The sequence below is a fragment of the Benincasa hispida genome, chromosome 7 (genome assembly GCF_027475165.1).
Source record: "Benincasa hispida cultivar pf3 chromosome 7, pf3_genome.v1.1, whole genome shotgun sequence".
NCBI lineage: Eukaryota > Viridiplantae > Streptophyta > Magnoliopsida > Cucurbitales > Cucurbitaceae > Benincasa > Benincasa hispida.
In genome coordinates, this window is record NC_143484.1 from 58,574,568 (window position 1) to 58,599,940 (window position 25,373).

General features: G+C 32.2%; 4 protein-coding genes across 4 annotated transcripts; 2 read left to right on the forward strand and 2 right to left on the reverse strand.

Annotated features, from left to right (window-relative positions):
* Positions 1-1,531: 1,531 nt before the first annotated feature.
* LOC120081333 (uncharacterized) lies at positions 1,532-4,739 on the forward strand. The gene is made up of 2 exons (XM_039036088.2): positions 1,532-2,390; positions 3,182-4,739. The coding sequence occupies exons 1-2, from the start codon at positions 2,310-2,312 to the stop codon at positions 4,277-4,279; spliced, it is 1,179 nt and encodes a 392-aa protein (XP_038892016.1). The 5' UTR covers positions 1,532-2,309; the 3' UTR covers positions 4,280-4,739.
* A 242-nt stretch (positions 4,740-4,981) lies between these two features.
* Positions 4,982-5,864, forward strand: LOC150035292 (uncharacterized). The gene is made up of 2 exons (XM_090315806.1): positions 4,982-5,084; positions 5,377-5,864. The coding sequence occupies exons 1-2, from the start codon at positions 4,982-4,984 to the stop codon at positions 5,712-5,714; spliced, it is 441 nt and encodes a 146-aa protein (XP_090171932.1). The 3' UTR covers positions 5,715-5,864.
* On the reverse strand, positions 5,392-7,646 carry LOC120081334 (uncharacterized). Its single transcript, XM_090315805.1, has 2 exons — positions 7,104-7,646; positions 5,392-6,815 (listed from the first exon to the last, which is right to left on the reverse strand). The coding sequence occupies exons 1-2, from the start codon at positions 7,429-7,431 to the stop codon at positions 6,799-6,801; spliced, it is 345 nt and encodes a 114-aa protein (XP_090171931.1). The 5' UTR covers positions 7,432-7,646; the 3' UTR covers positions 5,392-6,798.
* Positions 7,647-9,355: 1,709 nt separating this feature from the next.
* Positions 9,356-14,885, reverse strand: LOC120080853 (uncharacterized). Its single transcript, XM_039035505.2, has 16 exons — positions 14,566-14,885; positions 14,351-14,464; positions 13,350-13,434; positions 13,141-13,252; positions 12,866-13,024; positions 11,835-11,939; positions 11,624-11,707; positions 11,428-11,543; positions 11,243-11,344; positions 11,038-11,151; positions 10,875-10,931; positions 10,712-10,778; positions 10,574-10,627; positions 10,404-10,478; positions 10,268-10,303; positions 9,356-9,662 (listed from the first exon to the last, which is right to left on the reverse strand). Exons 3-16 carry the CDS (start codon positions 13,367-13,369, stop codon positions 9,549-9,551), a joined length of 1,215 nt encoding a protein of 404 aa, XP_038891433.1. The 5' UTR covers positions 13,370-13,434; positions 14,351-14,464; positions 14,566-14,885; the 3' UTR covers positions 9,356-9,548.
* Positions 14,886-25,373: the final 10,488 nt, after the last annotated feature.

Genomic DNA, 25,373 nt, shown 5'->3' on the forward strand with positions numbered 1-25,373 from the left:
TTTGTTTTTAAAATTTGACTAAAAATTCAACCATTGTACTTAAAAGAAATGCAAATTATTGTAAAAAATATGGATGGAATAGACTTAATTTTCAAAAACAAAATTAAAAAATTAAATGGTTACCAAATGGGGTATTTACTAATCTGGGGGACTAAAGTGTATGTTTGAAAACTCATAGACCAAATAGATATAATTTTAAATGTGAATTATTAAAAATGTAATTTATAAAACAATATACATCGTTATTTCAAAAAACACCCCTAGTAGATTTGTCCCTATGTGACAAAGTCGAAAAAGGTTTAGGAGAATGCAAATCAATTAACTTCTACCATTCATAGTATATATATTTTTTCTCTCCTCGAAACATTACCATACATTAACATAACTGATATGTAAATAAATAGTCAAAAGGGTGCATATATATTTTCTAAAGAAGGGAGTGCATATATATATATATATATATGACCATTTCCATAAATTAAAAAAAAAGAAGATAAATCGTAAATTTAATCTCTAAACTTTAGAGAAAGTTAGAATTTAGTCCAGTAAAAAGTATTTATGACGATTTCATCAATTCATATGGACTAAATTCAAACTTTTAAAATTATAGAGACTAAATTTTTAGAGACAAAATTTATAATTTAACAAAAAAAAAATCTATGGACAAAATTCACGTGCCTTATAATTTTTAGGAATCATTGATGCGAAGAAATAATAATAATAATAATAATAATAAAACAAAAAAGAAAACAAAATACACTTTTGATCTCTAATATCTGGAGTTAATGAATATTTAGTCCTTAAACTTTGAAAAACTACACTTTAGTCCCTGAAGTATGAAAATTATTCTAAATAGTCCCTAAATTAACTTGACCTAACTAACGGAAAAATGACACAAAAAATTGAGGTGTCAAATTTTAAATAAGTTGGAAAAATTGTTTTATTTGTTCTTGATTTTGGATATCTTGAAAACAAACCAAATGAGGTTTTTAGACATTTGAATGAGAGGTTATTAAATAATAATAATAAGTGATTTCAATGGTTTCCTCTCACGATGGTAGTTGGCAACAATGATTTTAAGCATTGGAGAAAAGGAGGAAGGCGAGAGGTTAGAGATGCATAAGAGAAATGGGTAGAAATCTAAGATGATAAGTTAAAAAAGAGCAAATTTCTCCACTTCATCTAAAATTTGCTACGACAACTTGCCTTATGATTTTTTCGTTAGTCGCCAACTCAGAACTATTTAGAATCATTTTACAACCTCGAAAACTAGAGTGTAGTTTTACAAATTTCAAGTATCAAATAAACATAAGCTCTAAATGGAATTAAAAAGTGTATTTTGAAATAATAATAATAATAATGCGTAAATTTATCTGGGCCCAAAAGAAAAGCCCATGAAAGCGAGGAGGAGGAGGCGGAGGAGGCGATGTCCGGCATCCGCAGTCAGGAATTGGTAAAATCCGTAATGGAAGAATTAATCAAAACCCCCGGACCTATATCCAATTGCTATTCCAAATTAGCTCAACAACAAATTAAAAAAATAACAATAAAAAAAAAAAAAAAAAAACCACGACACGGTCACGACTCAGTTGGATTTGATTAGGGTCGGCTTGAGCGAGTCAAAATGGAGCGCGTGGGCCCACATCCCAAACAATCAGTATAGTATTAATACCCACGTTATCTAACTGGAATTAAAGGGGAACAAAAAAATACCCACAAAAACATACACAAGGGAATTCCAAACTCTACAATTAAACATTTTTTTCTCTCTTTTTTCTTTTCGATTTATAAACGACGACGACGACAAAGGGAAACGGCTCTCTTTGCCTTTTGTTCTTGCTTTGCTTTGATTCATCTCTATTGTTGTAATTGTATTGAGTGGCAGCAATCATTGTCGAAGACAGATAGATAGGCATCGGCCTCACAGGCTTTGTGTTCTTGGCCCTCGAATTCTTAGCCCTCGATTTTGGCCCCTTTCTTTCAATCTCTCTCTCTTCCACAATTATTCCCATTTTCTTCTCGATTAATTTCGGTAATTCTTAGGGATCTCTCTCACTTTCTCTGCATATTTAGAGAGAAGAACGAAGGATTAAGGAAAGAGAAACGCCTAAATACTTTCCGTTTCTTCTCTTCCGACTGAATCTGCTGATTTTCCGTGCCTTTCTCTGATTCTCGTTTAACTGAGAACCCTTGCCGCCGTTTTACCCTCGACTTGATTGTTTCGTCAATCCACGACAAACCCGATTCCATATCCCACGAAAGGAGACGACCCAGTTTTTTTGTTTTTGATTTTCTTTCACATAACAGAAATGTGGTGGATGATGGGTGAAGGTGGAGGCCATTACTGTTCCAAGAAATCCGATGATATCTGTGGCGAAGTTTGTGATCAGGTGCTTACTATTTTTGCCCTTTTGATCTGTTTTTCTGTTATTTTTATTATTTTTTTCTTTTCGGCTGGTTTCTGTTTCCGTCGTTGAGGAATTTTGTTTATGATTTTTGTTCATGATCGAGAAATCTAAGCTTTTAACCAATCGTTTGTTCTGACTGTTTCTTCTTCGGTGCTCGATTAAGTCTTTTAGTGTTAGGGCTTTGTTTATTTGATGGTTTTTGGGGGAATTTGTCTTATCAAACGCGAAGGCCATAGTTCTGCAACTTACTGTTTCCTTGCTGTTATGTTGGGTGTGTTTTATTTAGCCTCGAGATCTGATTGTGGGAACTTAGAGTGTCTTATCTAATGGGGCATTCCTACACAACATTTAACAGAAACTTCCCCAGAATAAAATCTGCCCTTTGTTGAAATGTATTTGCTGATGTAATTTTTTTAAAAAAATTTCTGTTTACTACCATAACTTTGAGCATCACACGTAGGCTGCCCTTTAGGTGATACATTTGAGATTGTTTCTCATCTTCAAACTTTTGGGTACTTTTGATTTTCAGAAATGCTTTCTTTTTTTATGGATAATGCGACTTAATTTTTTAGACACTTTGAGAATCTAAATTTGAGTTTTTATGTATTAAAGTACATAATATTCATTCCTGGTTTAATTGCTTGTTTGTTAATATGAAGGGAGCTTTTGAAGTTGTCCTTATCATTATCCCAAGTTTCTTGGACTTTTTTTTTTTTTTTTCCTATTTTTTTCTGATGTTTAAGATATTGACCAGGCTTCTTTTCTCTATGCAGGAATCCAATCGAGTATTAGGCATGTCTAGACTTCGCTGCATTTTTCGTGGATATGATGTGAAAACCTTCCTTATTCTTTTTGCGCTGGTGCCAACGTGCATACTGATCATTTACCTGCATGGACAGAAGATCTCGTACTTCTTACGGCCATTATGGGAATCCCCACCAAAAGAATTCAATATGATTACTCACTACTATGATGGGAATGTATCTATGGAGAATCTATGCAAACTACATGGTTGGAAAGTCCGTGAATTTCCACGGCGTGTTTATGATGCTGTGCTGTTCAGTAACGAGATTGAGATGCTCACCTTGCGATGGAAAGAACTTTACCCTTACATTACACAGTTTGTTCTTCTTGAGGCAAATTCAACATTTACTGGGAAGCCGAAGCCATTATACTTTGCTCGCAATAGAGACCAATTCAAATTTGTGGAGCCAAGATTTACTTATGGCACTGTTGGAGGGAGATTTAAGAAAGGGGAAAATCCATTTGTTGAGGAGGCATTTCAACGGGTAGCACTCGATCAGCTTCTCAGAATTGCTGGTATCTCTGATGATGACTTGTTGATAATGTCTGACGTTGACGAAATTCCAAGCAGGCACACAATTAATCTCTTGAGATGGTGTGATGACATACCAGAGGTTCTTCATCTACAACTTAGGAACTATTTGTACTCATTCGAGTTCCATGTTGATGACAATAGCTGGAGGGCTTCAGTTCATAGATACAAATCTGGTAAGACAAAGTATGTTCACTATCGCCAGTCAGATGACCTGTTGGCAGATTCGGGGTGGCACTGTAGCTTCTGTTTCCGTCGTATCAGCGACTTCATCTTTAAGATGAAAGCATACAGTCACAATGACAGAGTTAGGTTCTCTAGCTATCTGAATCCCAAAAGAATTCAGAGGATTATATGCAAGGGTTCTGACCTATTTGACATGCTTCCTGAGGAATACACTTTCAAAGAAATTATTGGGAAAATGGGACCAGTTCCTCATTCCTACTCAGCAGTTCACTTGCCATCTTATCTTCTGGAAAATGCAGAAGATTACAAATTCCTTTTGCCTGGGAATTGTGTACGAGAGAGTGGCTAATCTCTAATTTCGACGTGTACCTCTCCGTGAAGGTTAGTTGCACTGTAGCTTGTCTGACACCTCGTGGACCTTCCATCCCGAAAGTTATTGACCGACACATGGCCAACCTTGGCGACTCTTTGCCTCCAGATAAGCTAATGTTACTTCTTTTGGAAGTTGTAACTGCTTGGACAGTTGAACTAATTCCATGAGTGGAAGTTATGTGTAGATATCTGTTTTCTTTGAGTTGGTTTGGTTCAAGGAGTTTATCTATTCATTAGGTGGGTGAACTTGCTGTCACCGGAGCAGCAGCATATCAGACGAACCCCCATTGCATTGCCATTGTATTTGAGGCTGTTGTGCTTTCTTCCCCTACTGGGAAATTTTGTATACACGACTATTATTTATATCATGTAATTCATATTTGCTATTGACCTGATTTCTAATTCTTGTTCTAATACATTTTTCATTTTCGTCTTTATGACTTTGAAACCTGTTTAACAGTGACTTCTCAGTGTTTAGAAAGTTTTCTCTGATTTTGAACATTTAGAAGTAACTAAAGCTCTTATTTTTGGTTTTTTGATTGTTCTGGTTGAGTACTGCCGTAGTCGAAGAGTCTATATATATATAAAGATTCCTATCATAGGAGCAATTTATTGATATCAGAGTGATATTTATTAGGCAGCATGATGGGTAGGTTTTTTCCATCAATGTGGAAAGATTATGTTATTTTTTATGATGTCGACATTTACCGTCATAGTTGCAAACGAAGTGACCAAATTTACTCTTTGGACCCAGTTCAGACAAATCTGGTCAGATTTTTTTGGTATGTTGGAAACCTTGTAAGATTTTTTTCTTTGGTAAATGGGCTGTAAATACGAGAGAATTGTCTTGTTCTTCAAGTTGATTACCTCATAAAAAGGCTTTCATCTTTATTCTGCCTTTTCAAAGTCCTGGATATTCCAGAACTGAATAACTTTTACGCAAGCTTTTTAAGTGATGTCTCTTTCGTTTCCCAACTAAAATAAAAACTGCGTCGACCCCTTCTCTCAAAAGAAGGTATTAGATTCAAACCTCATCCTTGTGGAATAAAATTGTACTTTATATAGCACTTTGAGACATTTCAAATACACATTCACAAAAAAGAAACTATCATACTTGTTTCTGTAGCAGATTAGAAATGTCTTCTAGAAATTCTCAGCTCAAGTTCAATAACGATCTTGGTGCTCATTCCTCAGACAACTATGGTGGTTATATTTCTGACTCTGTGCTCATGACTCGAAAATACCACAAAAAGCAAAGACCTCATGTAACATTCAGCGATGACAACGACGAGATACCTGATGTTCATGAGACTCCTAAACATCGCCGTGCTCATTTCTACACCGAGGACATCAACGATGAGGCTGAGGAGTTCATTAGGCTGAAGCACAACCAGATGTCTCTTGACCTCTAATTGAAAGAAACTGTTCAAGTGGTGAAGTTAGTGCTTAATTATGCCCCAATAATGTTTTGATGCTTCAAAGCTCCTTGCAATTGTTAAAATGTTTGTAGTTCCCATGTGAACATTTCAAAGTTCCAGCAATAATACAGACTGTTTTTGTTAGTTTTTTTTTGTCACATTGAAAACTAGAAGAATTATATAAAGAATTCTCAGTTTCTGTGGAGTCAGTATATCTTTATATTATTTTTTTCTTTCTAATTTGCAAAGGTTTCAGGTTTGTCTGATTGGGTCTCATGAAGATGACAGGTTTTTTGGGTCATAGACAGTCACTCTTATCAAGATGTTATTTAACTTAAGATCTTCATTTAATTTACTGCCTGAAATGAGTGGCCAAGAATTTAAGGGCCCCAAAAATTTTGGATCTTTGCCATAAGGTTAAGAAATGAAGTATGACAGTGGAATTAAGTTACCTCCATATTTGGTTATATCAAATCAAATAAATACAAGAAAGACACATCTGGTTCATTGCAGATCCTTCTTCAAGGTTCAATATAACAGGTACAGACAAGTTTCAAATCTTTGTGATAGAAAGAGAAAGTAACAAACATTTGACACAAATTCTCTTCTCATTGTGTCCCCAAGGCCCCATTGCTGAACTTCTGGTCATCAATTTGGCCAGCACATAACATTTCTTGTGTTGAATCACGAATGAGTTCTGAACCAGATTTTTCACTGAAGAAAAAAAGGTCCCACTTTGGAATTGCTTGTAATATGACTGCCCAACTTCTCCAAGCCATTTAAAGCTTCTTGCTTTCACTGTTCTTCTTCTTCTTCTTCTTCTTCTATGGTACTGCCCAACTGCTCTAAGAAATTTAAAGCTGCTTGTTTTGACTGCTGTGACTACTCAATGGCTAATAAGCCATTTAAATCTGCTTGCTTTCACTAATTAATTCCCAGTTTTGTCCTCCTTCTACCACTTTTCCTATTTTTGGATTCTAAATTGGTGTTTTTGGGCACTTTAAGTTTCGCTAGGAGCTCAATAGAACAGTAAATGATTTATCTGAAAAGAAAAATAAAGAAACATTTCCACCATCCCTCATCTTTCATCATACACTACAAATACAAAAAGAAAAAGTGATGATAATACAAAACTTCATCCCCTTTCACTCAAAATAAAATATGGAGAGAGAGAGAGAGAGAAGTAATGTCAGAAAAAAAGAAGGAAGAAAAACTCCGTAAAATTGTTGAAACGAAAGCAGAAGTTTCCCATAAAAAAGCTGCACTGCAATTTAGCAGTGGGGAAGTTAAAATATTATTCAATGGAGCGACAGAGAGGGCAAGTAAAGTGCTTATTATTATCAAACCACTTAGAAAGACAAGCTTTATGAAAATAGTGCTTACAAGACAACTCACTAACTTCTTCATCAGCTTCAAACCCACAAAGACAAACACAACATTCTGCCATAACACACCTTGAAACGGAGTCCTCTGTTTCACCATTGAAGCTTTGTCCCAAAGATTTGAACTGAGTAATTGAGATTCTTCTTTCTCTTCCATTTTCCCAATCGTATTCTTCCTCAGAACTCGAAGTATTCCCACTTGCACTCATCATTTGTATCACAGATCTCACAAAATTCTTCAAAAACGCCATTGACATTACAGTGTTCATCACTAAAACTGGTAACAGCAACACTCCTTCAGCTGAAGGGGGAAAATTTGAGAGACCCATCTTCAAGAAAACCTCAAAATTTGAGTTTTTCTTTTTCTTTTTCTTTTTCTTTTTTTCCCTAATCCGTTTCAGGGTTTTGGTTGGAGTTGCAGAAGAAAACGAAGAGAAAAAGAAGAAAATAGGTTTTAAAGGCTTAAAAGAAAAGCCCAAAATGGTTGGGCTAGAAGATAATGTACCATTTATACATTGACTGAGGTTCTCTAACCACCAATCGTTAACCATGGTTTTTGGTTAACCATGGGTTGAAGTAGCAGGAAAACTACAGCTGCAGGTGATACGTGTGTTGTTTTCATTGAGTATTATAGTATAAAAAAAACACATTGGAAAATGGAGGGAACATCTGTACTGCCACGTGTCAGAAGGTAATTGCAATGACCAATTTGGAGGTGACACGTGGTGAAGATGATGATGACGTTTTTCAGCTTTCAGTGGAACTTTCCTGATTTTAGTAAGCTGCATGAAGGAGGAGTTGCTGACCCTTTGCAGCTTTAAGGAGTTAGTTTTGTTTATCTTAATTATTGATTGATTTTTGTAATATGTTAATTATTGATTGATTTAATATGACATGATTTATGACTAGTGAAGGAATGAAATACATAGATTGTTGAATGATGTGTTCTGTATCTAACCTTATAAATAAAAATAATAATGATTTTATTGTTTGTTTGAAATTATTTTGATCCATTTTCTAAATAAAATCTCTTAGTTATTATGAATTTCACACATTGCATCAATTTTCACCTCTAACTTAGTATATATTTGATTTTGAAAGGATTAAAATTATTTCTGTCATATTTAAAATCAATCTAAAATACACTTTCAATTATTTAATATTTAAGACACTTTTAATCGCATTTTTCACATTATAAAAATTGATTTTAAATGATCATTAACATTTTTCGAGTGATCTTAAAAATGAAAAATGTGATTTTAACAATTTTAGAATCACTCTCAAATATATCATTATTGAACTTGAAACTTTATTGAATATTAAACCTTTGTTCCTTCAATTTTAGTTATTACTCACTAATCCTAACAAAATGTAGGACTCACTAATTTTAACAAAAATCAAGTTCATGAATGCACAAGACTAACTATTGAATAAATCTCTCAAAAACTTACAAAAATTTAGCTCTAATATTGTTAACTTTATTTTAAGGTCTTATTAATTAGACACACGATTTTTTTTTAAAAGTCTTTTCAAACAAAAGTATATTAAAAGGCAAAAATTATAACAGATTTTCAAGCTTAAGAAGAAAGAACCTAACAACTATCTAGTTTAGGACAAAAAAATTATTCTTTTTCCTTTTCTTTTAAATGAATAGAATGTTTTTCTTCACTGACTTTGCCCAGTAAGTAATAAAGTAACATAATTTTATGAACCTATATGTAAGTATAGGATATGTTGTCTTTATCATATAAATACTTATACCCTTAATTATCATTCTGGCAATGGACAAAAGAGCAACAGCTGTGTGATACTTGTGGTCTTGTACCGTACTCTTGAATGTGAATATATACCATTTTCATCTTTCGGAATGCATTGCCTCATTTTTCTAGCCTAAAAGTGATTGCACAACAAGTTAAAAGATAATTATAATAGATTACACTTTTAGACCTAATAATTAAATATATAACAACATTTTTATAGAATTTCAAATACAGAAAAATATATATGATAGACTTTATCATTAATAGACTCCTTATCAACAAAATAGACTATTACTAATAAACTCCGACATCTTGATTTAAATTTTGTTATATCTATAATTTTTTTTGGATTGTGTTATATTTGTTAATACTTTGAGTCTAATTGCTATATTTGCAATAGCTCCCAATATTATTTGGAAAGAAAATAACGTTGTAGGAATTTAAACATAAGACTTCTTAGGCCACCTACTAAGATATTATGTTAAATCACTAATTGATTAAACAATTCTATAAATTTAATATTATATAATCTATCAATTAGATATCTAAATATAATGTATAAGTTCCATGTATGAAAGATTCTAAACGTAATGATTATTATAATGTTTAACGAATTTACACAACTCAATGAGAAATGGTAAGGGAACTATGGCTACTAATGGATTTGTATAGAATCTAATGGAGTCCTACTGTTTGGCTGAATTTGAAGAATCAATCCCCAAAGACTTGAAATACGCTTTCTCCGCATTTGCTAACCGACTTTGAAACATTGTCCACTCCTTCCGACATCTTTCTCTCACCTGATAACCAATATAAAAAATAAGCAATCACATAAACATTCAATCTATGGAAATTTGTCTTCAACTTTTATTTGATTGTGTGATGTGAATTCTACAAATCTAAACATCTATAAAAACAAATTTCATTTCTCAGCACTCTAAATGATTAATTGATTAATGACTTGCCCCTCTCAAACAAATGACATCTAACCTCATGCGCTTACATCAAAGCACATTATAGTACGTTTTATAACATATTGCATTAGAAATGGTTATGTGTATCGTAGTCCTAATGCGATGGTCATGTCTATCGCAATCTTCATTTTTCTCCACTCTACTACAATATTCATAGAAAACATAACAAAGTGTGAGAAAAATGAAGAACACGATAGACATGGCCATCGCGTTAGGATTACTAAATAAACATGGTCATTCCTAATGCGATACGTTATAAAACACAATAATGCGCTCTGACATAAGCTTATAAAGTTAGATTTCATATGCTTGTGGGGGCATGTCATTAATAAAAAAAATAAAAAAACACCCGTGAAAGGTTCATTCATACAAAAAAAAAAAAAAAAACTTGAAGAATTTTGGTAAGTGTGAAAGAAAGGAAGGAAGAGTACCCCTTGCCATGGCGCTTTCCCATTTTGAGTTTCTCCCTGCAGAGAAAAATAAGATTAAAACAAGAACTGAAGTATTTGAAGTATTTGAGCTTCTGTTTCACAGGAAAGCGGTTGAAGGAAAAGATTTTGAATTTACCTGGCTTCCGAGGGAGGGAAGACCTTGATGAACGATCCACTGAGCGTCTACAACTCCAATCTTCTCATGTGCAGGCTGATTAGAAAATTTTGTGTTAGAAAAAGTCCATGGCAAATTAACAAACATTAATACTATCAAAATATAGGAGAGGGTTGCAAGCTACTACTGACCTCTACACATTTTCTAACGGCAAAATCAAGACCCCAGCCATGGATTAAATCGTTCTGCAAATCCATGTCACATGAATTAGAAAGACCGTTTGGACTTTGGTAAAATTAAATTTCAACAGGAAAGAAGTCAGTTCTTACTTGAATCATATACCAGACACAACGCCAAGCTTCTCGTGAGAAAACTGGAGCCATGATCTCTACAAAACTGTAGAAGGAAACAAGGACAGACATTAATACTCGATCAGCTGAAGACAAGAAAAGATGGTGTAGCATTCACAGTCTTCTTTTGGGGGTATCTTACGCAGCACAGGGAGGCAAATTTGGCTCAGTACACCATCCTGGCCGTTCAACCGTATCTCTGCGCATAATTTCCCAAAATAAAAAATGTTATAATTCCAGGTTTAGTTAAATGATTTTCACAATACAGATAAAGGAAGTGAACATAGTTATTCCACGAGTCTTACTTATGAACTTCAAGACCATCCCTCTTCTTTGTCATCTGCCATGTTAACCCTCTGGTAGGTTCTAAACCAGGCTGTGAAATTTCCAAGCCATGCTTCCTCACCAACTTTATGTATCTGGATTGAAAGAGGATAACTAAGAATGTTAAACATTTGAAAAAAGTAAGATATCCTTTAAGCTAATCTGTAAATAAGTTAAATAACTCACTCTTCGGCGTCGAAGTTCTCAACTCCCAGGTCTTCATCCCACATAAAGATGTAGTCGTAAGGTGCCACAATGTCAGGGTGCAAAAATCGCTTGGCATACCACCTTCAAAGGAAGGAAGTTTTAAAATTTTCATCTAATATGCAGCAAAATTTTCTCCACATCCACTGTAACAGAACAATATTTACCATTTACTCTGCTTTCGAGCACTCACGTGAATTGCTCGTTTCGACCATTCAAATTCATCCCATTCTGTTGTTTGGCCATCATAATGAAACAGAAGAATCGTGAAGTTCTCTGAAAACTGTGAGAAATCATATTCAGTCTTGTATGATCACAAAGAGAAGGGTGATAGTATATATAGAGTTTGAGAATGAAAGGGACCTTTTTTACTGCTTTATCAATGTTCTCTCTCTGCTTATAACCGACAGTGAAGGTCACAAGGTAATTTGGTTTCGTAGTTAAGTCCTGCAAATATTTATCTGATTAAGTACAAGGCAACTATAACAAACCTGATGTATGTCAAGTATGGTGTTAAGTCATGTATTTTACAGAAGACATTCTCAGAATTATGTTGTGCAAAATCAAATCACACCTCATTGGGATTACCCCACAATCTGTGTAGATAGAAGTCTGACTCAGCTGCAACAATTCCTGGGGCTAGTCTTTCTGCTCCCCTAGGATTTGATGGAACCCAAATCTGCATCACATAATAATTAGAGGAAAGTAGGATGTATGAGTCTGAGGCAAATAAACTATAGAAAGCAAAACAATCAAGCACCAGCTTTAATCATATCAGTTTTTCAAGTCATCGAAGACCATATACAAACAATAGCCAATAGCCATATAGATATGCAATTTTTCTTTTTTCTTTAAAGAAACTTGTCTAGATCAAGAAATTGAAGTAACATATTCATTGAATGTCAATATTCTCATGCTCCACAATGCAAAAGAATTTTTAACAAAGGAGCCCAAACTCCAAAGTTGTGATATTATCATAAAGTTCGTGAATGAAAGGTCTCTTTATATTGAAGGGAAAGATTTCGAAAAGCAAGTCTAGCCATAGCTATTTAGTTCAGTAAGTATCCCAGCATAACTTTAGTCATCACTCCCCTACCATGTTTCACTAGAACCTTGAAAACCTTAAGCCAATAAACTAGTAACCAGAGGAAGGAAAAAGATGTGCAGAAGTACAATTTCAAACATGATGAGATAGCCACAGGCAGACAATGAGAAAAGGGATTCATTACTGTGATGTTAGGCCCCAAGGATAAGGGAGTGTTTCTATGGCCTAGCTTCCTTAAAGGCAGTGGTCAGCCTTTATCCTAACCTCTAGCTAATTTGCCCTCTAAAGCATTTACCATGTTCATGTTGTAGGCTTGCAGCCAGCCCGTCAAATCCAAACATTATTCTTCAAAGCCCAGCAGACAAATCTTGCAACTTAAAACAGGTAATGAAGTCCATAAAATTATTCGGAAGGATCAAACAGTAATAAGATCGCTTTTTATGAAAGTTATGGGTCTAACACCAAACATTTAATTAAGAAACCTTAAAATTTAGGACATCAACAGGCAAAAAATTATAATTCATGAAAACTTGCAAGTAAATATTGAGAAAAAACTATACCTCTGAGGTACCATTCAGATTTCGGGAATTATTCGAGTCTCCACTACCATTCCTTGTATTAGATGGAAAATTTTGAGGTGCTTCCGTAGATGAGCCAGATTTTAGGTCAGTATTATATATCTGGTCAATTTTCGGGATAAGGCCAGAAGGGATACCTAGCTGCCAATATCATTAAACAAAAAACACATGTTATTTAGTTTATACCCAAGAATCTATATCAAATAGTTATACAAAGGGAAAAGAAATTTAATGAGCATTAAGACTTCAACACCAACCTTTGTTAGTGATAATGTTGGGAAAGATATTCCTATCAAAAAGCCCAAAAATACTCCCATAAAAGTTATTATAATAAGCCTCATGCTCTCGTTTGGCTTTCTATTCACAGAACTGCAGCAAACAAAGTGCATGTTTACAGAAAACAAGTCAGTACACAAGAAATACGAAATAATAAGAATATATATGAAATAAATTATGACAGACAGACCTGCGATAAAGGATTCCCATGCTATCTACAATCCTCCAAGTTGTAAAGATGATCTTAGTCTCAGATGTACAAAATGAGAACGGCTCTGCATGATAGAGAAAAATACACTTACGGTTGGATACAAGATAAAACTAAGACATTACATGAAAGAGGATGGGAAATTTAAACCACATGAATAGGGAGGTGTCTAAATATGCTGCAATAGAAATCCAAAATTGAACATCATACAAAAATGAAAGACAAATTTATGGCTGCAGTGCATAGTCATGTATGGAAAGTAAACAAAGTTTGTTTAAGATCAAAAGAACTTATGGCTGCAGTGCTAAAACTCACACAACAAAAGCTGAAACAGCTCTGTAAATCAGGTTCTGTTATAAAATTTCACATGTACTTTATAAAGCGAGGATCTTCCCCTCCATTTAACGATTTCATTCTCTCTCTCCTACTCTTTGATGTTCAACACATGCAAGTAGAACTTCAAAGAAAAGTATGCAGCCATGTGGTCTTTCATGTCTAACTTATACTAGAGACTCTATTAAGCAAGCACGTGCTCCCTTGAGTAAATCAATAGAAAAGAAGAAGCAGACACCCAAAATCCGGCTTTCCAGATTTACACAATTACGTACAATGTTCACAACTTGCAAAAAAAGGATCACAAGTCTTGGGGCACATTTGTCAATTAATTTTTTAAAACAAAGAATTAGAAAGACAACGAATGAAAGAAAGAAAGAAATTAACCTTGCGTCCGATTAAAGATACAGAACGATTTAAAACCAAAAACTCGAACATAAAGTTAGCTCAAAATTGCAGAACAAATTCTTTGACATTCATAAATATCCAAAAGTCTCCGCAATTGGGAATAAATAAACTCCAATGAAATATCACCACAACCTACGGCCAGTACTCGCTAATCTAGCAATAGTTAGCTACAGCTAACTACTCTATATAATTAAGCGAGTCAACGATTAAACAAAAAAAAAAAAAATCGCAGAATTTCATACCTTAAAGTTGAAGTAACTTGAAGAGTTAAAAATGAAGAATCAACTTGAACAGCAATCACTCGCAAGTGCTTGTAGAACACTGAGTACTAGAAAACTTTCACCAGTCTACGTTTTCTATTTTACATGGGAAACAAATAGAAAAAGGAAAGTCAAGAAGCATAAAGAATAAATTGAGAATACAGGAGTGAACAGAGAGGAATACAAGAAGAACTCACCAGATATGAAGAATCAAAGATGACAAGATCTGTTCCGCGACCTCGGAATCACGAGGAAAACCAGTTCCAAAAGTGAAAAGAAATCCTTCTTCAGAGATCGCCTGGCCTTGTGGTGTGAATAAAGTTGAAGATGAACAAAAGCAACAGAGAAAAATTTTCAGTAGAAGAGGAAGAAGACGAATCGGTCTCAACAAAATGAATTGGAAGTTCTCTTCATATTTATTTTCATGTTAAAGCTTTTGAGGGCGTTTCTAATTAAGGTTTTGCCGTTACAGTAGCGGGACAGAAAAGGGGTTTTGGGGAAATTTTTATATTTATTTATTTATTTTTGGGTTTTTAGTTCATTTAATAAATCATATATTTAATGATTTATGTCCTATTTTTTTGGGGGAATAAATTTAGTTAAATAATGTTTTAGAGAGGTAATATTGACATCGATCGGGCTAAAAAAAGGCCCAATAAACTAAAAGGAAGAAATTAAAAAAATAACTTTTATTCTTATTAAAGCATATAAATATAATGAAATATTGAGAAAAGAAAAGGGAGCGCCGACTATCAATTAAAAAGCGTGTCGTCACGATTTTCATTCCCCCGTGGCCGGTTTTGTTAATTTGACTGTATTCGAAAATTAAAAGAAAAATGTCAATAACTATATGGATATTTGACTAATATTTTCTCATAATCAAAATTTGTAAATTCACGCTATTTAAACGATGAGTTAATAGTTATTTTTTAATATTTCTTGTATACTTTTTTACAATTATATATATAAATATTATATTATATTAAGAGGCCAAATCTTTCTATAAGATCTATTTTATATTCACAATCACATCTCTCTATTTTGTATCTATCTTTTTTAGTCTTTTCCTTTTTTTTCCCCTTTAATTAGTTTTACATCCTCTTCTTGTTATTAGCTTTTCTAATAATTTCTATTTTTTTCTCATATATTTTCATATATTGTTGTGTACCTATTCTATTTTCATTCTTTTCTGGATGGAACTTCTCAATCTTTTTTCTCTGTGTCCAATATTTATAATTTAAAATCCATAAAATTTATATTCATTCAATCATTTTATATCTTAAAAATTATGTTTTAAATATTTCCAATTACATGTAATACATTTCATAATCAAATTAAATAAATAAATCTATTACTTCTTTAATTGTTTTTAAATTTCTTGTCGAGATTTAAACGAAAATCTTTTTATATTTATTTACACACTTATTACTTTTTTTTCTAAAAAAAAAAAAAGATTTGATTTAATTATATAGTTTTAACGATTTTTCAACGGCGCCTAAAACTAAGGATTTGAAAAATAATATTTTAAAATTATTAAATAAATAATACGAATGTTTTAAAGTTTGAAAAAAAGAACATTTTGATTACTTTAAGTTTAAAATTAACTGAATAATTAGATTATTCAAATCAAAATTTAAAAAGTATATTTTTAATTATTAATTTAAAAACTTTGATACTTGAAGATTTAGATTTGTTATTTTGTCATGATATATTTTTATTATTTTAATGACATAATATATTTTAATAATGGTTGATTTACAATGATAACTAATTAATTACTTACTTACGATCTAAAATTTAATCTAAAGTTACTCCCTTCAATCAAATTCAGCTTGTTGATTTTATTTGTGATCTTTTTTTTCTTATGTCTAATAAAGATCTCATTTTAATTAACCGCAATTCGACAAGAAAAATTATGTCACTTATGAACTTATAATGCTTGAAGATTTTATTTTTTAGTGATTTGGTTCAAAAACCACTCTTTATAAGTAGATTCTATTTTGTTTGATATTTCCTTGGTTTCTTAAATTATTTTATTGTTTCATATAGTTGTACTTTAAAAAATGTGAATGGATCCTCATTTTGGGTGAGGTAGGAGCTATTTTACTTCTATGCTGAAATTCTATTCTTTAAAATCTTTCACTTTCCTTAATTTCAAACCCCTTCTCTAAATGTTAACTTGATTGTTGGAGTGGTTTTGGCAAAACGTTACATTGACATCGGATCGAATAATTTATAATCTTTTTCGTTTTTAAATTGGAATATTGAAAGTACTACAAATTTTTATAAAAATTTGTTTGATAATCATTTGATTTTTTATAAAATTATATTTTTTTTCTCACAGTTTCTTTATAGTAGTTTTCTTCTTCCATATGAAAAATATTTGAATTTATAGCCAAATTCAAATATATATATATATATACACACCTTTTTAGGTCATCGTTTACTAAACGATTTTATTTTATGGTTTTCTAAAATTGTGCAAGTTTTCTTATAACTTATTTAACATAGTTTTTTTCATCTTTCCTTAACTAACCATTGAATTCTTTGCAAAATTCCAAAAATAAAAACAAAATTTTAAAAACTAATTAGTCTTTAATGAAAAAACTAATTAGTTTTTAATAACACTCTTAAAAAGTAGATAAAAAAAAATCAATAGAAGAAAATTGCGTTTGTAAGTTTAATTTCAAAAATTAAAAACTAAAAACTAAGACCTTACTTGATAAACATTTTTGAAAATTTATGTTTGTTTTTTCACAATTTATTATCATAGTTTTTATTTTTCTTAAGTAAACCATTAAATTCTTAGATAAATTTTAAAAACAAAAACAAATTTTTTTTAAAAAAATTATTTTCTTTAGTTTTACTTGTAAACAAGAAAACAAAGAAATCTATAGGTACAAATATTGTTTATATGCGTATTTTTCAAAACAACAAACATAAAACAAAATAATCAAACAGAAAATCAGTTTTGAAAATTTTGCGTAGACTTGGATAATATTTTTAAAAATTAGATAAAATAACAAAGAATTTGAAAGATAAATTTGTATCCATAAGCTTAATTTTCAAAATCGAAATAGTTTGATAAATGTAGGCTCCATTTAGTAACATTTTCATTTTTTTAAAATGACTTAGAAACTCCTTCCATCCCTAAATTTCTAGCAAGCAAAATTTTAAAAACTAAAAGATGGTTTTTAAAAACTTATTTTTGGTTTTTGAGTTTAAGTAAAGAATTCAACTCTTATATTTAAAGAATAAATACAAATCATGGATAGAAATAGAGAGAAAATAAACTTAATTTTAAAAAATAAAAAACAATAAATAAATACCGTAACTATTTTGTTTTTGTTTTTGTTTTTGAAAATTAAGGCTATAAACACCACTTCCATCTCCAAAATTCTTCATTTTTTTAATCTAATTTTTACAAATGGTTTAAAAAACCAAGCCAAAATTGAAAACTAAAAAAATAACTTTTAAAAATTTATTTTATTTTAAATTCACTTAAGAATTATACCACTATACTTAGAAAAGATATAAATCATGAAAAATAGACTTAATTATTAAAAACAAAATAGTTAGCAAAAGACCATTTTGATTACTAAACGGAGGGAGCCGTAGCATAGGTTTTTATTAAAGCAGCTGGTGAAGATTTGTATGAATTATTAAAAGCAATTAAAAGAAATAGAAGGAAAATGAAGAAATAGTTTAAGAAGATTTTGTAATCCAATGGGTTGCTGTCGCATTCCACATGCCTATAACGGAGCACGAAGTCGGGCATTGCGCACAACGAGGCCCATTCGCCGTTCGGCCAACTGCCTATCACACCATATAATTCATTCATATATATATCTATAATAATAATAATAGTAGGAAAAAAAAAAAAAGAAATCAAATGAGGGGTGGGGTGGGTTTCCACTTTCATGTAAAATAATGACATCTTGATTTAAAAGAAATGGTCAATGGGTCTCATTGATTGCACCCAGAAATGGACACCCCAAAGTTGAATATTACACCAAAATAATAAATTAATTAGAAATGCAAAAAGAAATTAATCCTCAAATGAAGTTGACCAGAGAAGATCCAAAAATCCAAAAAAAAAATATTTTTTTTTCTTTATCTTTCTGCCAACAACAACATAGTTCAACTGGCATAATATTCATACTATCAATCTCGTAATTTGAGGTTCGATTTCTCTACCCTACACTTTAATTACATACCTCTTCAAAAAAAAAAATCTAAAAAAAAAAAAAAGACAGTTATGAAAATTAATTTGAACTTTAAAAAGAGGTGAAAGTGAAACTAGTCATCTATTTTTTTAATAAAGAATAAAATTCATTAAAACCCCAGCTAAGGGGGAAAAGGAGGAATAAATTCATTATAAATATCCAATTAACTTCCGAACTGGAAGAGGCCAGAGGATCAAAACCAAACAAAAACCCATATCGTCATGTACTTGAGATGATGCGGAGCCGTCGACATCATAAAAAAAGATTAAGTTTAAAAGAAAATAAAGAGTAATTTAAAAGAAAATAAGAAGAAGTCGTCACCAATCTTTTATTTACGATGTGATTGGACACCGAAAAAAATAAATAACTTTTAAGAGAAAAATAATAAAAATAGTCTGTAAAAACTAGAATTGAGTTCCGAGTCATTTATGTATGAGGAAGGTGTTAGCATCGATCCCACAACATCCATTTAAAATCAGTGACAAATTTTTAAATCTTGAATTGAAATCATTATTTAAATAATATTCATTTGAGAAAATAAGATTTTTTTTAAAAATAATATTTTATTTTACATCTCATTACTCCAACATTTGAAGCAATGATTTCATAAAATAAGTGGAACAATTTCCATCAATTTGACTATATTATAATTAGAAAAAAATTATCATCTCAAGAAAGTGAAAAATTATTACATTTTTTCAATGTGCGTTGTAGAATATTCTTTAAATAAAATTTTTTTTAAAACATTAATTAAACTTTTTTTTTTGGATCAAATCTCGAACTTTAAATATGTGATTCCTCATGTCAAAGAATTCTAAGAAATTGGACTACCAAATTTCCTAGATTCCGTCATAGGAATTTTTTTAAGAAAAAACGCGGTCAAAACAAATTATTATAAAACCTTTTGAAATAATATATTAATTTTTAAATGTTCCAAAAAGGTGTAATTTAAATGACCTTGAAATAGTTTAGAAAAAAATTTAAAAACTTAAAAGAAGTATTAATTAGAAATCGAAATTAATTTGATTATGAACATTATATAAGCAAAAGTGTAATTAAAGACACATAATAATAAATGAAATAAATATAACAGAACTATAAAAAATTTAACAAAAACATATTGGAGATCGATCTTGGATTCCAAAAAATTGATTCCTCACCCTAAAAATTCTAGAAAATCAAACTCTCAAATATTTCTAGAATCCATCATCGAAAATTTTAGAACAATGTCCATGAAACAAATATTTAAGAAAAGAGATTAAAATTTATTTAATAAAACTCAAAAAGAGTTAAAGAGTTAATTTCAAAGATTTAAAAATAAACCTAAAAGAGATTTTTAAAAATAAACTTCCAAATATTTTTGAATCCATCGTCAGATATTTTTTGAAAAGAAAATTAATTAAAAAATTAACAAATTTTAACAACTATTAAGAAGAACATATTAAATTGACCACAAAAAAAGGAAGAAAAATATAATACTTAAATATTCATAAAAATGAAAAAAAAATGCTAAAGAAACAATAATCAATGCTATAATGAAAAAATTAAATTAAAATACGAATTATAAATATAAAATAAAGATAAATATATAAAGAATAAGTTTAAGAATAAACTAACAAAGGAAAGAAATAATAAAGAAAAAATAATAATATTAACCAAATTGATTTTTTTTTTATTAAGTTGTCTTTTTTTCATCTATTATTTTGTTTTACTCCATTCTTCTTTCTCTCTCTAAACACTCTACTTTTTTTCATCCCTCTTATTTTGTTACTAAAAAGAAATTCACATAGAAAAGAAAAGAGAAGTAAAAACAAATGAAGTAAAAAAAAAATATAAACAACAAGATGAGATACAATATGTATGACTAAATAAAAGAGAAACTCACAAGACCATAAAGAAATAATTGTAATAGAAAGGAAAATGGAGAAATAAGAACAAGAACAATAACCAAATATCTAACCCTTTAGTATTTTTCTCCTTTTTAGGAGAGTTTGAAGAAAAAAAGAAAAAGAAAAAAGGTTGCAATAAAAAACATAAACTCTCTTATTGTTTGAAGTATGGATCTTTGGGACCAAAGCCCTACCAATACATCTTCAACTAAGTTAGAGTTTTTCTTGTGTGTTGGATTCTTGACATTATAAAGATTTTTTTTTATTTTGAACTCTCCCTTGATGTATATAAGGATGAAGACTCTAGGATTTCTAAAGAAAGGGGATTTGGGGTATAGTTGCTAGCTTTCGTTTTGGAAGAGAAATGGAGGATTTTGGGTTTGTTGTGGATGGAGGCTCTCTAGGGTTTCTAGAGAATGAGTTTTTTTTTTTTTTTGAAATGGTGGATTCTAGTTAGGGTTTTTGGGGAGAAAGTTGTGTATTTAAAACCTAAACACTTTACTCCATTTGCATTTTTCATTTATTGGTTTTTATTTCAAATTTGAAATTTTACCAAACTTGTCGTATCCTTAAAAGGAAGGACATTTTTTGGATAACTAAAACTAAATTCAATTTTTTTTCACATTTCCTTTGTTTTTTTTACCCTAACTAAAATTGGTTACTTTAAATAAACTAAAATAAAAGTTAAATAGAGGTAAAAATTAGCACAAAAAAAATGGAAAACCATCAAATAAAATCAACAAAATTAAGACAAATTAAAGTAATAATTAAATTTATTTTAAATAAGGTCGGACAAAAATAGGTGATTACAACATGGCCCACTCATACATCCTTGTAAAATTAGAAGGTGGATGAAGGTGTAGCTACTATTTCGTCGAAATAAAACACTTCATACGTATTAATGATGTCAAGGGCTATGATAAACAAGCGCCACATGATAAAATAAAAAAGAGCTAAAGGCCAAGGATAACCAAGCATCATCGCAGAAAAGAGGTATCAAGGACTAGGGATAAACAAGTGCCACATCACAAAATAAAAAAGTTGGAGGCCACGGATAAACTAGTGCCATCGCAGAAAAAATAAAACGTTGGAGACTAGGGGTAAACAAGTACCACTGCAGCAAAAGGTGTTAAGGGTCAGGGATAAACAAGCTCCTCATGACAAAATAATAACGCAGGAGGCGAGGGATAAACAAGCGTCATCATAGCAACAAGGTGTCAAGGGCCAAAGATAAACAAGTGCCTCATGACAAAATAAAAATAAAGCTGGAGGCCAGGGACAAACAAGCGCCATCATAGCAAAAATGTTTAAAGGCCAGGAATAAACAAATGTCACATGAAAAAATAAAAATGATAAATAAGCGCCATGGAAGCAAAAATAAAACGTAGGAGCCAGGGATAAATAAGCACCACCACAGTAAAAGGTGTCAAAAGCCAAGGATAAACAAACATCTCATGACAAAATAATAACGCTGGAGGCCAGGGATAAACAAACGTTATTGCAACAACAAGGTGTCAAGGGTTAGGGATAAACAAGCGCTTAAGTAAAAAAGAGTTAGAGGACAGGGATAAACAAGTGCCATCGCAACAAAAAAGTGTTAAAGGCCAGGGATAAACAAGTTCCTCATGACAAAGTAGAAAAGAGCTGGAGGCCAGGGATAAACAAGCGCCATCACAGCAAAAAGGTGTCAAGAGCCAGGGATAAACAAGCACCTCATGGAAAATAAAAACGCTAGGATAAACAAGCACCATCGCAGCAAAAAGATATCAAGGGTTAGGGATAAACAAGCGCCACATGACAAAATAAAACATTAGAGGTCGGGAAAAACAAGTGCCATCACAGCAAAAATAAAATACTAGGGCCAAGGATAAACAAGTACCACTACAACAAAAGCTGTCAAGGGCCAGGGATAAACAAGCACCTCATGAAAAAATAAAAATGCTAGAGGCCAGGGATAAACAAACGCCTCATGACAAAATAAAAACGCTGGAGGTCAGGGATAACAAGTGCTATTGTAGCAAAAATAAAACACTGGGGGTTAGGGATAAACAAACACCTCCACGACAAAAGGTGTCAAGGGCCAGGGATAAAAAAAAGTCTCATAACAAAATAAAAACGCTGGAGACCAGGGATAAACAAGCAACATCATAGCAAAATAAAACGTTGGGGGCCAGGGATAAACAAGCACCACCACAGCTAAAAATATGATGATAAAAGACATTTATGAATGTATGTATGCATGTATATGCTTGCTAATATATGCTTATTTTAATGTTTTTTTTACCTTTCTCTAGATTCTTTTCAAAAGAAGAAAACAAGTTAAAGCATACAAAATAGCTCGTTTAGATACCATAAACTTGAGTTATAATCCAGCTTCTATCTTGCCTCGAAGAACAACAATCCTTGCTCCGAACTTCTTTACAAACGACTCAAAACTCAAAGTAACTTTAAAATTACAGACTCGATAGCAATTAATTATGCCAAAAAACGCAGGGACCTTTACAATTAACTGAAAATGTAAAAGAATTTAACAAACCGAGGTTGCATCCCAGAAAACTCCATTAATCCACACATCCATAAACGATTTAACAATTAAAACAGAGAGTACGCATGCTGCACCCACCGAGAAAGTATATGCAATTCTTTGCATTAATGAAATTGGAATATCAGAAACCTGGCTCTGATACCAATTGAAGAAACTCTTAAACAAGAGTACCTATGAGTGGAAGTGGATCTTTCCAATTTCATTGTGACAGAATTTCCACACATACATTCTAACATATAGATATGCATTGAAAACACTAATTACTGGCATGCTTTAACAGATAAAAACAAAAGACCGAGAGAACATACCAGTTGAAGACTTTCTTCAGAAAACTCGATCCAACCATGAACGAACTCCTTTTGCTCCTACTCGTCCAACAAGCAATCGTCTAGCACCACCACGGTCGTCTACACAAACAACAGCGCACGTACAAAAGGCAACAGGGACGACACCACCACTCGAAGCCCTCATTATTCTTAGAGTGAGAATCCAAAGGGTGGACTTTGATGGAATTGGTAAAGGGGATGAGGAAAGGTTATTGTGTACTACGAACAAGCAAGTGGGAGATAGGGAAGACTATCGTATAGTCGGGTGCTTGATCATTTAAAGTGGGGTACACGATCGTGTAGTAATTGCTAAGCGATCGTTTATGAAAAGGTAAGTGATCATTTAGTTACGCTCAGATGCTAACGATCGTCTAATAAAGGTAAGCGATCGTTTAAGAAATCGTAGGCGATCGTTTAGGAATGCGCGGGTGTGCGATCATTTAGTAGGCGAGCGTTATTGTATAGACTCTCAACACTAAGCGATATAAGACTTTCACACTACAAGAAATTTAGCGTGTCTTGTGCAAAAATTAAAACAATTTTCATTTTATTCTTCAGTTGCTAGAACTGAATTGAACTTTCCACTATCGCACGAATTTGTAGAAAACTTTGGCCAATTATCTCATAACTGCCTAATTTAAATTAATAAACATAATCATATCATATTCATAACCTATAGTTTGATATCATATATCAACTATAGTATTTTCTCCTCTACTTGATATAGATCATATTTATATCCAATTTCCTCCAAAATAATGTATCTCATACATTTAATCAATCATATCATATATAATTAACCAGTTTTATTATAATATATATAATCAAACTCCCTTTTGTCAATTTGAACATTTCAAACTGACCCAAAAACTGATTCTCAACTTATATCTAAGCTACCAAGGGGACCTTATGAACCTATGGCTCGAAGCTCCAACGGTACGTGAATAGCTGACTAAACTCTTTAGCCATGAGATCCACCATTCGTTAACTGCCAGGCATTCTACTAAAGACCGACAGCTGAACTCTTCTTACCATAGATATATTTTCGTGTCCATCGGATATAACCAATCATGAGTATGATAACCCTTCATAGATGCTTGTAAGTACAACTGGACCAATTTACTGTTTTTCCCCTGTAGTTACATCTCACTCCTTAAGTACCACTGATCCTTCTAATGAACAATACAACATAGTTCAACTATGTGTGAACACCTCTCGGTCCATGAGAAGGTGTGTGGCGCCACATCGTTCAAGCCTTGGAATCATCCCTTAAAGGAGCTATCTATCTACTTGCCCCTGCTTTGGGGAAGGAGTGAATTCCATCTTGTGTAGCTGAGTTCCCAGCTCCTAAATTAGACGAATCCCCAAAATGGTAGGTTTGAGTCGGCGACCTGGCCATTCGCACCCATACAAATCAAAGGACCTCCCTCAATGGCAGGAGTTCCCAACTCACTTAGGATTGAAGTCATGTTACCTATGGTCATCTTAGTGAAGTGAAGTCTCTATCATGAACGGTGTTATATAACGAGACGTTAACACTTCGTAGTCAGGTCTTATACAAACTCTTTGTATAGGACGCCACCACTCGCAGGTCCCCTATACGAATGATCAGGATCAGACCATCTGTGACAAGTCACAACATTTGTAACTATTCCATAAAGCAGGCCGCATCCGTAGTGTTACCATGATAAGACATGATCCACTTGTATATCACCACATACATGCTTAAGTTACATAAAAACAATTAGGGATTTTAGGTTTATTGGTTTATGGTAAAGCAAAAAAACAATCAAATGAGAAAAATCAAGAAGTGAAGTAAATATCATATATTATACATCACAAACGTTCGTACAAACTGAAGAATCTCATACCGAGAGTTCCATGAGCAGGCTTAGATCGCTCCGATTTCACAGTAACCGAAACATAAACGATATACATTCCATACTAACAGTTATACATATTAAACTCATCAACGGCATGCTCAGAATACAATAAAATATAGGGAAAGAGGTTCATACC